Raw genomic sequence first — 15,036 nt, forward strand, 5'->3', positions numbered from 1 at the left:
GCCGATCCTATCTCTTCACAAGACTTGGTTTAAACCACTTGATTCAACTAAAGTGTTATGGGCTTGGAACATGAGGGCAAGTAAATGATGCCAAAAGCATATATTGTTGATATGCTTAAACAATAAAATGTCTAACTTTTTTATTATTTATAATTTATATTAAATTTGTAATTAATTTATTATTATTATTTACAATTGTGCACATTACTCACCTGCATATCTAAAGACTGAAGTTTTCAAGCTTTGTAAAGTTTCATTATTCACTAATAATCTTGTCATCCACCCTAGATTAAAAAAATGGATCATTCTGATTGGATCTCAGAAAACCAGTCTGAATGATTTGTTCACAAATTGAGCCATTTTTCCAATTTAACTCAATGACTATTTGATTTGGTTGCTGTGGTTAATGACTCACTGGAGAATCAATTTACACAAATGATGAACATTTTGGTTTGCTCTTTACATAGACTATATAGACTTTTCTGGCACTTTTTTGTCTATTTTGAACGTCGTAAGCCTCAGTCTAATTCATAGTAAACACATGCAAAAGCACTGTCTTCAAAATTTAATTTTTTGTGGAAGAAAAAAAGTTAGGTTTGAAACATTATAGTTTCAGCACAATGTGTAGGTTGATCTGGAATTGGTTTGGAAAGTAAATTATGCATAGGGAAAACCTCAAGGACATTTTTTAAAATGTGGACTTTAAGCTATGCAAATAGACCTCATGCAAGTGAGGGGCAATACCATGGACACCTCCGACAGCATCACCCAATCAAAACGCTGGATCTGAAAAACGCCAACTTGTAGATCCCTCCTTCTCTGGAAAGATTAAAAGAGTCTCTTCAAGACAAATTGTTGTTCTATTTTCTATTTTGTTGTTGGTGATGTTCTGGTTACTCATAAAATAGTATGACCAAAACTTAATATTAATATTTAAACCCAAAGCCATTACACTGGTGGTGCTACTTAGATCTAAAACCACTACATTTAGTAGCGGCCCGTGTGAGGCTGTGTAACCTTGAAATCACTACACTGTGCAGCAACACTGATCCAAATGCTGTTTTGTCCTTTTCAAACATGCCCTTGTGTTTCTCTCTGTCTCTAATGTCAGCCTGAGAGCATCAGCTTCATCACTAGCAAACATCAGGATTTGAATTTAGTCCGTTTTAGTAGAGTGGGGCATTGACTTGAGATATGATTTAGGACGGGGGGGGGTGGGGGGAGAGAGAGAGAGAGAGCTCATTCTGTCTGGGCTTTGGCGGGAGGCCAGGCGGAGAGAAGTGAGCTGTTTGAGAGACGGCTGGCGGAGGGGGGTGAGTGAGTGAGTGAGTGCGGGGGATTGTGGGACAGGAGAAGATGGTGTTGAGCCTTGGCTCAAGTAATTGTGTGGCTCCCAGGTGATGAGGGCTTTTATGCCATTAACTGTGTCTCTCCCTCCGTAGAGCGAGCCAGCTCTTTAACAAGACAGCGCTGCTAATTTCACAGCTAATACTGAGCCGTTCCACCTCAACGGGCCGCCCGCAGCAGGTGCAGCTGGGAAACGGCTGGGAGGGAAGGCGAAACTGACAGAGAGAGAGAGAGAGAGATGGAGGGAAATTGCCATTGTGCTTCAGCTGGTCATGTGTTTTATGCTTCTGTTTGATTGAAGCTTGTGGTTTCAGTCATGAAGCTGGTTTAACCGGAGGAAATGACAACGTTATGGTGGGATTGTTATGGACAATGTTGTTGTTCACCTTATTAATTTCTGCTGTGATTATTTGGATAAAAACAGCAAAGTGCTGTAGTGTTATACTGTATATAAATTCATGAAATCATCAATAGTATATATATATTTAGGTTTTCTTGGTCAAACAAGTGTAAACAAAAATTCTGTTATATAATATAATATAATATAATATAATATAATATAATATAATATGATTTATACTCTAATAAAGTATTAATAATTATGTATTATTTGTATATAGGAAATAATCATGAATTTGATTTATCATACTACTATTACTACTACTACTAATTTATGTATTATTATTATTAAAATATTTTCTAAATATGTACAACGTTTACACAATATTTACTGTATACACCAATAATATATAATTATTAATAATATATTACTATTATTTATAGTATAGCAATAATAAAAATAAGAGCAAATAATTGTATTATTATTATTAATTATTTAATTATTATTATGTAGGTATAAAGTAAATATTGTATGAAATAAATACTCGGGAATTCGATTTTTAATAGATTAATTTCTTGCACTAGAATATAATTGCTGATGTATAATATTTGACCTCAGTGACTGGCGTTTTGTGTATTTTAGCGTGGCTGGAATGCTGTATCAAACAATCCTCCTCCATGATCAGATCTATCCATTTTATTATTGATACCGCAGAGCAGCAGCTGTATCGCTAAATGTCTCTCGTGGCTCTTACTGTATGTGTGTTAGATTCAGGCTTGGTTTACTCTAGGTGACAAAGAAGATTTATGTCTCACAATGTTTTTTTTTTTTGGCTCATGCAGGAGAGAATGTGCTGAAGTGAAGGCTGAATGTTTTGTGTTGGCGATTTGGCTTTTCAGGCACCGCTTTTGCCATGTAATCGCATTGTGTCGGGCTTACCTGTGCCGCCCCCAATGGTTTTATTCACAGCTAACGGGATTTGCTGCGGTGCAGAGATCCGGCGAGCAGCACCGCTGTCGTGGCTTTCCACAGCCTCTTAATTACACACTGACAGGAGATCAGCGCTGACAAGCCCACCATCTGATCACAAGAGAGGGGCCCCTGTGGGCCCCTAAACAGACCGGCTCCACACGCTTACCACAGACCCCTGATCACTGTTTGTGAGTAATGAGTAGTGTACTGCTGGTTTATGGCTTTCTTTGCAAATGTGTTTCACTGTAGTTTTGATGTAATAAATATATAGGATTACACATATGATTTTAAAACAATAATTCATTCAAAAATGTAAAAAATCTGTTATTATTCGCTTACCCTCATGTTGTTTTAAACCTGGATGAGTTTCTTTTCCTTTTCAGTGGAAGGGGATTATTTTTTTCCCATGCTTTTGTATATTCAAATAAGGTGTACCAACTTTCTGCTGGTAAAAAAATATATAACAAAATAAATTACATTCATTATTTTATATTATATTGCTTCTTGTAATTATTTGTATTGTTTATACCAGGGGTCGGCAACCTTTTCAGTATGACGTGCCATTTTAATTTTTTTTGGTTGACCACTATGCCAAACCCCCCCCCCCTTTTTTTAAAGCATTCTGTATTTATACAGTACATACACATTTTTAAATTATATGATAAAAAAACAATAGGCCTATTTGATTTTCATGCAAATAGTTTCTGAAGATTTTTTCATAAATTCATTAAACTTTTCAAAAGTTTCTTGAATAACAGATATACAGTATGACTGTACTGAACACAACTGTATGTGTGTGTGAGACAAGGGCAGTACATTAAAACCATTCATTTTAATCACCATTTTATATTAATACGCTGCTTTAATTGATGCATATGCACACACACACACCCCTCGCACACAGAGATCTGAGAGTAACATTCAGAAGCTCATAAACTTGTTGTCAGCACTGCCACACGTGACTTTAATTAATCAATACTGAATCGCTACATTATATTTCTCAGCAAGGAGGGTAAAATCGCTGTTTTTTAAGTAACTAAACTCAGCTTCATTGTTTGTAGAGAGAGACACAGACGCAGACAATTTACACATCTCTCTCTCTCATTTGTTCAATATTAGTGTAAATGAACGTGTGCTGTTGAGTTTATGGGTATATTTCTGCTGTGAGCTTGCGATCTAGCAGGTTTAATACAGCATGCTCCTTCTCTGTGGCTCTGACACGGGTTTCACTTTGTACAAGCAACACAGTGACCTTTTCCTCTGACAACCTCTCTTTGTCCAGCAAGTCAGGTCACCTGTGTGCTTTAAACAGCCAATCACACGTCTACAGCCCCTCTGACACCGCACGCATCTGCTGGGCAATCGCCGGCCATTGAGATGTCATGTCTGTTCAGAGATAAAACCAAAGCACTGTGGGATTATCAAACACTGGGGGCTTTTGAAGAGCTGCAGCTTTAAAATGAGTGCTTCCTGTTTCGAAGCATTGTTGGTAATTTTTGTGAGTTTTGGAATGGAACCTCTTGTCCGAACCGACCCTTTCAATGTGAAATAACACAATTTAGGTTTTATTATTGGCTAAAAATGTGCATTTTTACTAAATTGATGCCTGTTGTCTGCTGTTGCGACTCTGGAGTTTATGCAAACATTGCGTGTTTATTTCTGTCGCCCTCTCGCTTCCGCCACTTTCCCTTCCTGCTAATGCTAAACAAAAAGAGGCACTAAATTGCTTTTAGCTAAGAGAGACCAGTCTTTATGAAAGTGTTCAGTAAATTGCATTCTGAGCGTTATGAGAGTGTATGCCACTCTGTGTTATTGTGAAAGACAAGTGGGGGCAATTCACTGTGAATGTGGCCTTCCAGAAAGCCTTCAATTGGGTTTACAAGGCCTCTGTAAGACGGCCAGTCACAGCGAAGGTCTTCATTCCAGAGAAAAAGGAAAAGATTACGCAGAGGGCTTCACCTGGCATAATTTGTAGTTAGCGCATCTATAGATCTCCTCAACCAACGTCCATATTAATGAAGAATGTCAACATGTTCCCAGCACACACACACACACACACACACACACACACACACACACACACGGATTAAGCTCTCAGGACAAATGAACAGTCGAATGACAGAACTTTGAGGGCAATGAAAGCAGTAGACACTCAGATCAGAACCGGATCCATTTTACTGATTGAGAGGGAAGTACGCGCAGACCTTGAAGGGAATTAGTGCTCCGTGCGAGACGTAACCTTGTGCTTAACGATGCATGTCTGTACGCAGCACTTTCTGTAGGCTCTTGCATAGACAGGTGAAGCTTAGCTTGTGATGTTTCTCATACTGTTGTTGTACTGTAGTGGAACATGAAATTAAAACTGGAAATAAGAGTTTGATGTAGTATGTTGACAGTCACAACACAAATCTCCCTTCCCAAAGACCGCCCACTTTTACATGCAATGCTAGTATTCAGCACTTTGGAGGCGTTGCTCCTCATTTCACATGCGAAAAGTCAGTCATTCATAACAGAGCTCATTTACATATACAGTCTTAAAAATACAGTGTAAAACATTCATTCTAAAAGTGTAAAATGTGAAAATGAATTAACTAAATAACCTGTTTAATAAACAACATTGTAGAATTTACTTTAAAAAAGTAGAATATGTAGCTTTGAAGTTGTATTTTTGTCAAATTGTATATGAAATATACAGTAGTCTTTCCAAGAGTAATATACATTTTAGGCTGATGGCAGTGCAGTGCTCCATCTAATTTTGACCAGTCATATGACACACTGTATGTATAACCAAGTCATTGAGAATATTAATGAGGTTACCAAGGAGATAGCATTTACTTTAATTAGAAGAACCAAGACTATGGCCTTTATTACTGCGTAATGGAGAAGAGTCACAAAAGGAATTGATTGGTTTTGGCATTTAGTCTCTGATCAAGTGTCATCTATTGCTTCAGGAGGCAAGAGGATAATCTGAAGTGACATTTCTCTTCTGCCTGCTTTTCTACACTGATGAAGGCAATTACCTCAACCCTAAATGATCATTTGCAGAACTTTCAGCCTCTTGATGTTTTAGCTTGTGTGTGTGTGTGTGTCTGTGTCTGTCTGTGTGTGTGTGTGTGTGTGTGTGTGTGTGTGTGTGTGTGTGTGTGTGTGTGTGTGTGTGTGTGTGTGTGTGTGTCATCTATCTATCTTTAAGCCTTTACAAAGTTTTTCAGTGTGCTAACCTTTTTTTCTTAAGCTTTTCCTTAACCTTAAGTGTGTGTGTGTGTTATTTTTATTTTTTTATCTATTTATTAATTTTTTTAGTGTGCTTGATTTGGTTAATTGTAGTTATTTATCCAGTCATAAACAAAGTAATGTTTATTATTGTAATTGTTTATGTGGTTTTTTTTATTCTGAAGGAGCACGTTTGTCTTTATAATCTTAAATAATTAAAATAAAATAACTCTTAAATAAAAAATTAAAAGCAACTTATTTTTATTTTTACATCTGATGTCATCAAGTCCCTCCCCTCCAGTCACATGCTCCAAATCTGATATTATCGTCCACTTTTCAGGATCCAAACAGTTTTTGAAGGATCTAATCAAATCCTGTCCTACTGTACATTTACTCTAAATTCCGTCACATTATACAAGTAAAATAGGATTTTGTATTGATTTCAGTGTCTCTCTGATGAAAATATGACACTGATTGGGGTTTTTACTCTTACCAGATGTTTCCATGGGCATAAACTCTAATGCTTCAGAATGCAAAAAGCTCTGAAAAGGTTTATGGCACATTTATGTTAATTGCAGATAATCCAGGAGTATTTTTATATCAGCCTGGAAGCAAGAAACAGCTAAATCTGTGCAGTGCACATAAATTCCTGCTCAGAAAACAGGCCGTTCAATAACACAACAATCATTACTCAAGAGCCGCCGCCGTTAGTCCACACCACAAAACTAACTTGCGTTCTATTTCCCTGAAAGGTCCTGCAAGAGGGCCTGCGGTATCACCGTCATTTTGTGACTATTGCATTTTGCAGTAGTGCGTAATAAATAAGTCATGAAAATGAAGGTCACCTAACCTCGGTGCATCAAGACGTATTTGGCAGGACGGCGTAATGCCTTCCAAGTTTGTGGAACAAATGAAATTCTGCTGCTCTGTTGCACTTTGCATCCAAACAACCATTACAGCTGACTTTATATACTGTCTGAGCAGCAGACCATCAAATGGTGTTTTTATTCTTGTGCTGGAACGCTCCACACTATTGAGAATAGAAATCCATCGCTCGTATGCAAAGGCGTAGAGCCAATCTATATCTGATGGTGAAATGATAGTTTCATACAGGATTAAAATTGATCACGCCGTCTGCAACTGTAGTATTAGATCTGCGTGAGGCATCATTGGTGCTCTTTTGGAGGTAATTGGGCTTTTTTGTTTGAAGTTTCTTGGGAATTATTGAAGCAGAGTGGGAATTACAAGATTAAGTACTCCAGAATATGTTTGCATTCTGTGGCACAGCTCTGTTTCATATTTTATGTTGCTTTTTGTTTGTTGATAAAATGTGGAGACAATATCCGATGATTTTCTTCTCTACCAACAGTCGTTTTTCATCCATCAAGGCATTCTTCTCTCCCCATCTTTCGGCACTTGCTATAACTGATTTAGCATTTATGGTGGTAAAAAATTAATCTAAATGTCGGCCAACGGGGAACGCAGAAGCTCTGGGCTGATTTATTTCCGACTTAATTCAGAATGGCTTGACATGATGAACGCTACAGAAAGTGGGCAGTTGTGTTTTGGAAGCATTAAAGCGGCTGTTGTGAGTTGTTTGATTGAAAATCATAAATCAGTGGACTCAAACCTTGGACCAGAGAGCTGAGACTGTAAACACCAGAAAGCCTGTGCCATGTGCGTTATTAGCCGATACACAGACTTCATGCAGATTTACTTGTGCTTAAAGTGGATGAAAATGTTTTGCTTTTGAATCTGATTTGTATATGCATTTGAATACGTTTTAAGGGGGCTTTTAGTTTTTTTAAACATAGCTATGTATTTTTCACACCAGTGTTAGGCAACAACAGAGTTGTATGCACCGTTAAACCATTTAGGGAAGTCGTGGCCTAGTGGTTAGAGAGTTTGACTCCTAACCCTAAGGTTGTGGGTTCGCGTCTCGGGCCGGCAATACCACGACTGAGGTGCCCTTGAGCAAGGCACCGAACCCCCAACTGCTCCCCGGGCACCGTGTGTGTTCACTGTGTGTGTGTGTTCACTGCTGTGTGTGTGCACTTTGGATGGGTTAAATGCAGAGCACCAAGTCTGAGTATGGGTCACCATACTTGGCTGTATGTCACATCACTTTCTTTCTTTTCTTTCTTAAACTGGATGTTATTATTCAGATATCTAGCTGTACACGTTAACTTTAACTTGCTCAATAAGATTCTCTTCAAAACCGTTGCTCCACCGTGACACTAGTTTACTGTAGGTGTACAGGTATATACACTCAGTGTTATTTTAGTATCATTGATATACTGTTTTGTTTTAGTTATCCATTTTTTATATAGATTTTATTTTCTGTTTTAGTAATTGTGTTGTTTTCTGGCCACTGGCTTATTAATTTATATCATCTTGTATTTCTAACCAGTTGTATAACTCTGCTACATAGTTATACAACAGTTATACTGCTCTGTAAAATATCCCACACTAAAAAAAAAAAAAAAAATGGTGTGAAAAAATATTTAATCAGAAAGTGCTAGTAAATTTCACAAATAATTACAACGAATTGGTAAATAACACAGTAGTCGCGTTTCCATTACCCTTCAAATTGCGCAATTTGAAATTGCGAATTGAAAATTACGCCAAATGGAAATACGTCAATTTTGCAAAAATGCCCATATTTCGCAAAACAGAGGTATTTTTTCAGGCAATGTGAAAAAAGGAATAATTTGCAAAACTGCAATGGAAATGGTTTTTTCGCATTAACAGGTCACATGGCGTACATAAAAAGTCATATGATCATTCCTCAATGTACTATAACCTCCAAGAAACACTTCATATGTGGCTGCTTTCAAGTATAAGGGGCTTTCCCTGCCATTAATGCTTAGACTATTTACGCTGCACACGTCTGCACTGCGTTATGGCTCCGAAACGGTCACCAGAGCTGATTGTGGCAACTCTAGTTAACATTTGTGTTACCAGTCGCGTTACAGCACATCCCAAAAGCTGCTCTCCATGCTGCTTCTGTCAAGATACATGCATACGCCTCCTTCAATTAAATATAATGTCTAATGAAGCCAAAATCGCTTTAGTCAGTTTATATGTATTATTGTAATTGGGTTAAATATTTTGTGTGATGAAGCCAAAATCCGTTGATATTGGTTAATGGAAACGCCATCATTTCGCCTTTACTTTACTTTTTTTATCAACATTTATAAAATATCGCCAAAGTTTTGCGTAAATTTGTAATGGAAATGCGCCAATTGATATTTTGAAGTAGAAAGATTTAAATGGTATTTTTTTGTGAATAATACTGTTTAATTTACAACTTTACAATATTACCTTAATATTTAACTTTAACTATGTAATACATATATATATATATATATATATATATATATATATATATATATATATATATATATATATATATATATATATATATATATATAGACACACACATGTGCATCATCAGTGTATTCCAGTGTATTTTCAAATTTAATGATGTGGCGTCGGTCGCTTCCAGTGTAGACATTATGTTGAGTTGCTACTGTAGCAGTTGCTGTCAGAAAGGGACTTATTTTATTCAGAAGGAAATAAATACAGAGAAATGCTCAGCGCACAGTTGTAAATCACTCGATTCAGAATAAACAAACACTTTGAGGCAGTAGTCATAATTTATAATAAGTCATTGTTTTGTGCAGGCATGTGTGAGAGCGAGTGTATATTTTGGGCGTTTTCCGTCTAGCATAGTGTCTGAGCTCAAATGTAGGTGAGGATACCGCAGTCTTGTGTTTCTTTCTCTTTGTTTGAGTGCTTGGTGGGGAAAGAAGATCTCTGACCGGCTGTCTGTGTCTGTGGTAAAAAGGCTGCAATGAAAGTCATTCACAGGGCGTCTCACGAGATCCCAGGCCAAAGCTAATCACAACTTCGACCCACTTCTGGATTCCAGTGACTGAATCAATTGAGCTGAGGTCTCTCGACAGAGCACAACTAAGTCAGTGTGACTGCAACTTTAGCCACAACACTGCGGTTGCCTGCCCCGTCTGTGATTGGCACAGAGGTGTGCTCCTGATACTATATACAGTCAATAACAAAGAGCCCGGCACAGCTATTGAGTTCAGTTACAGACCGTCTCTCCTGGGCCTTTTGTTTGGCTGGGAAAGCAGGGTTGAAAACAGAGACACATGTTGGGATACATTTCTACAAAATTACAATACAGATGGACCAGTTACATGTGTGGATTATGAATAGAAGATAATATTATTGGATCTCTCAATAGTAACCATGGTTTTCCCTCTCTTTAAGGTGTAGTACTCTCACTAACCACACATATTTTATATTCTTGTGAATGAATATGAATCATGCTACTGTATATACACTACTGTTCAAAAGTTTGAGGTTAGTGAGAGTTTTTTAAAGAAATTAAGAATTTTGCTTATCAAGGATGCATTAAGCTGATTAATTGTACCTTTTAAGCCATTTGTAATGTTACAAAACATTTCAATTTCAAATAAATACTGTTCTTTTTAATTTTCTACAAATCAAAGAATCCTGAAAAAATTTATCATGGTTTCCACAAAAAGATTAAGCAGCAAATCATTTCAGCATTGATAATAATAATAAATGTTTAAGCAGCTAATCAGCATATTAGAATGATTTCTGAAGGATCATGTGACACTGAAGACTGGAGTAATGTTGCTGGAAATGCAGCTTTGCATCACAGGAATAAATTACATTTTAAAATATTTTCAAATAGAAAACAGTTCTTTTAAATTGTAATAATACTTCACAGTATTACTGTTTTTAATGTACATTTTCATCAAATAAATTCAGCCTTGGTGAGCATAAGAGACTTTTTTCAAAACATTACAAAATCTTACTGACCTCAAACTTCTGAATGGTAATGTACTTTGGTACTTCACTGTACCATAGTAGCACCACAGCTTGCCATGTCTCATTTAAAGTCAGGGCTAAAAAATAAAGGAGATAGGGGATGTCAAACGAAAAAGCAATTTTGAGGTGGAAAGAATTATTATATTTTGATGAAAATACATTTTTGGACTTTATAATAATATGCCCATAGTAAAAACAGATCTTTTTGTTAAAAAAAGCAAATGGGGTCATTTACATTACATTTATGCATTTAGCAGATGCTTTTATCCAAAGCGACTTGGAGTGCATTCAGGCTATACATTTTTTTAACAGTATGTCTAACAGGGTCAAATTCAACATCATTTTTTATGTAAATTTACAAAGCAAAAATTGTTATCCCACTGCTTTATAGATAAATAAATGATAATCATAATAATAATAATAATTCTACAGTCTATAACCCTTGTTTTGGTTTGTCTTCTGAGACATGGTCCCTCGGTGCCTCACAAATGTAAACACTTTAAGCATAAAGGATGGAAGTTTTGTCAGTCACAACAAAGGAAGCAAAGTCTGTCAGGCTTTGAGTAACAGTAGATGTTTATGTTGCGTTTCTGTCAGGTTGCAGGCTCTGAGGAAGGAGAAGTCACGTGACGCCGCTCGCTCGCGCCGGGGGAAGGAAAACTTCGAGTTCTATGAGCTGGCAAAGATGCTTCCGCTCCCCGGTGCCATCACCAGCCAGCTGGACAAGGCCTCCATCATCCGCCTCACCATCAGCTACCTTAAGATGAGGGACTTCGCCAACCAGGGAGACCCGCCGTGGAACCTGCGCATCGAAGGACCGCCGCCCAACACCTCAGTCAAAGGTAAGAGGCATTCTTCTGTGTAGAATTTTGCTCTTTTGTTGTTAATAATGGAATATTCCAGTTTTTTTCTGGGCTGTTTTCAATTTTATGTATTGTATGTGTGTAGTGTGCTCAATACAGAAGGTTGTTGATAATGGTTTATAAGTTCCTCAGAGTGTATTAAAAATGTGAAACTGCCTTAATAAAACACTTAGTTAAATACAACTATCACACAATTTGGGATGATTGACAACAACAGTTAAACATAACATGTTAGCATGAGTAAAACACTTAGTTAAATACAACTATCACACAGTTTGGGTTGGTTGATAGCTAATGTTGTAAGTGAAGTTTCATCCAGTTTTCTGTCATAATCCACTGTTAGCATGAGAGAATCGCTAATCATGTCAGTGCAGTTTCATCCAGTTTTCTGTCATTTATTTTTTTAGATTTTATTTTAGTTGACCGTTTTAGTATATAATGTACGTTTACATAGTAAAATATGTATGACTACTTAGTTTTTATAAATGTTTCTTTCAGTTTTAGTTATTTTAGTACATAAAGTTTAACTAAATTAAACTAGTTGCCTTGGCAACTAGATGAAATAAAATTTTTTTAACAGCAAATAATGTGTAAATATTTTCATTATATATATGCATATATTCCTTTATATGGATATATATATATATACACACACATTATTTGAATATTAAACTTATATGAACTTAAATTAATATACTTACACAAGCTGCAAACTTCTGTTTCATTCAACCAACTTGCCTGCAAGGCTTCTTTTAAAGTATAGACCTGCATGCATTTCTTCTGCTAGACACAAAAGAGGATTTTTAAAGTAGATATACAGTAACCAGTCCCATTGACTTCCGTTATATTTTTTGTCCATACTGTGGAAGTCAATGGGATCTGAAACCATTTGGTTGCCAACATTCTTCAAAATATCTTATTTTATTGTTCTGCAGAAAAAAGAATGGCATTAAGTTTTGGAATGACATTATGATGACAGAAATTTCTTTTTTTGGGTGGACTATCCCTTTTATAAGAGTAATTGTAAGTATAAACTGGTTTATACACACTGAGGGACAAGTTGAGATGATTGTCAGTGGCAGTCAACTGCATGCAGTACACAAAAACAACAGATCATCTCTTAGTGATGTTGGTTACCTGCAAGGACAGGAAGTAGACAATGAAACTGTGGATGTACATTAAAAAGTCGAGTGAGATGTGCAGAGCGGTCATAACTTGCTCCCTCCCGACTATAGGCTCGAGAAGAAAAATAGCTAAAATAAATAAACAAGAGCCTGTCATGCCCTACAGAAGCCTAATTAGTTACGAACGTCAGTACACTGAAGCAGCCTATAGATTTAACAGTAACTATGGATTCTTAGTTGGACTGTAACGATTAGGTGAGTAATGGGCCTGGTTAATCAACTAATGCTGATTGGTTGGTGATAAAGGATGCGGTCAGGATCAATGAAAATAAAAAAGATGCGCTCGATACTTGCTCTTCTCATTATATTTGATGGCTGTGGCTAAATGTAATATTTAAAAGAGACAATGCTCTTAGGATCATTAGCATGTTTCTAGTGCCTCGTTTTCAATCAAAAAGACAAAAACTACTATTTCCAGTTGCAATATATTTTTGTATTATTCAATAGACATTATTGTGTTAGTGTGTGTGTGTGTGTGTGTGGTATATAATATATATATCTATATATATATATATATATATATATATATATATATTTTAGACTTTGATTTTTTTTACTTATTTTAAATTTAATATATTTTTTTATTTTTTCAGTCAGTTATTTTCTTGATTTTATTCAGTTGTTTTATTTTATTTTATTTTAGTAAATTCGTTACAGCTACTTTGCACTTAAGTGTGAATTATTTATTGTACATTTGGCATGGCCGTAATACTGTGAATGTTGTTAGAGGCAACAGTTAATTGTTGCAGTTTTCAGCGGCTTTGTTCTGTGTATTCCGGCCGGCACACAACAGATGGTATCATTGTTGTCTCGCTTTGAAGAGCCGCATGCATTTTAATGAGAAAATGTATATAGTGAATAATTCGGTGTAGAGCCGGTCCGCAGGACTGTTGCCTTTTACACGTCCGACATCAACGTGCTCGACATGCAGTGAAGGAAATGATGTAAGCGAAGGAAATGAATGAAGTGCATTGCATCCCATGTATTAATGAATGCTCAGCAAGGTGAATCCAAACCCTTTAGGACAATGAGAGGCTCTTTGTGTCCTTCCATCTCATTGACAGCAGCCGTTTGAATTGAATCAGTAGCGTGGCCCATTTTATTTGCACTACATTTCGAACAGAACCTGTTATCGATTCCCGTTTTGCTGCTCTGCATCGCTAGAGCTAATGGATACTCAGCCCCGCTCCCGATTCGTCCTAGCTCATGAATCTCTGTTTATTTTCCGATCGGAGCGAGGAGATGGGGCTGACCTACAGCGGCAGAGCTCTCTCTCCTCATCCTCTGCTGACTCCTGCCGGATTGTTGTTTAGAATGAAAGAGGTGCATGTGTTTTGATTGGCGTACAGCTGACCGGGAGGCACGCCGTGTGCCGTAATGCAGAGCATACTAATATGAGCATATGGTGACTTATTGCATCAGAGGGCAGGGCCCGTATCTCCTTCCGATTGTTTGTGTGCATGAGTCAAGGTGAGCCGTAGGAAAACGATATTGTTTCCTGTGTCTGGAAGTAGCCAGTTCATTTGTCAGTGCAGACTTCCAGGCAATTTCCCAGCGACTTTACATAGAGATCTGAAGCCGCTGCTGCTGTTATTACACAATATTTGCTGTGAGAAGAAGAAAAAACCAAGTTGGCTTTTTGGAAGGCATTTCTACATAATAACTGATGATTGTAACCTTTTGGGAAATCTCCGAACAGTGTCGTTTGGCAAATCTCATGTGAAACAGAATGATTCTTTGCTTAGAGGAAATAAAGAAAAAAATATCAGATACAAGAAACATACACAGGCATTGGAGTTTGGGGTCATATACATTATATATATACATATATATATATATATATATATATATATATATATATATATATATATATATATATCATATAAATTTATGATTTTTTTTTCAGTAAAGATGCATTACAGTAAATACATTTATAATGTTACAAAAGATTTCTGTTTCACATCAATACTATCAACTTGTAGTCGTCAAAAAAATATATCACAGCTTCCACAGAAATATTAAATATTTTCAACATTGATAATAATAAAAAGTGTTTCTTGAGCACCAAATGAGCATATTAGAATAATTTCTGAAGGCTAATGCAATTTCCCAGTGACTTTACATAGAGTTCAGAAGCTACAGCTGCTGTTATTATATAATATTTGCAGTGAAAAGAAGAAAAAATCAAGTTGATGACTTGTAAGGCGTTTCTACATTATAACTGATGATTGTAACCTTT

General features: G+C 36.6%; 1 protein-coding gene across 5 annotated transcripts in view; it reads left to right on the forward strand.

The window, feature by feature from the left end:
* The window catches only part of LOC109048374 (neuronal PAS domain-containing protein 3-like), a 280,671-nt gene that overhangs the window by 89,761 nt on the left and 175,874 nt on the right, over nt 1–15,036 (forward strand). For all 5 annotated transcript variants that reach the window (XM_042773582.1, XM_042773583.1, XM_042773584.1 and 2 more), the window contains one exon: nt 11,348–11,592. In XM_042773582.1, the coding sequence (XP_042629516.1) occupies nt 11,348–11,592 (245 nt within the window). The remainder of the gene's footprint in view (nt 1–11,347; nt 11,593–15,036) is intronic.

Source organism: Cyprinus carpio, chromosome A17 (genome assembly GCF_018340385.1).
Source record: "Cyprinus carpio isolate SPL01 chromosome A17, ASM1834038v1, whole genome shotgun sequence".
Lineage (NCBI taxonomy): Eukaryota > Metazoa > Chordata > Actinopteri > Cypriniformes > Cyprinidae > Cyprinus > Cyprinus carpio.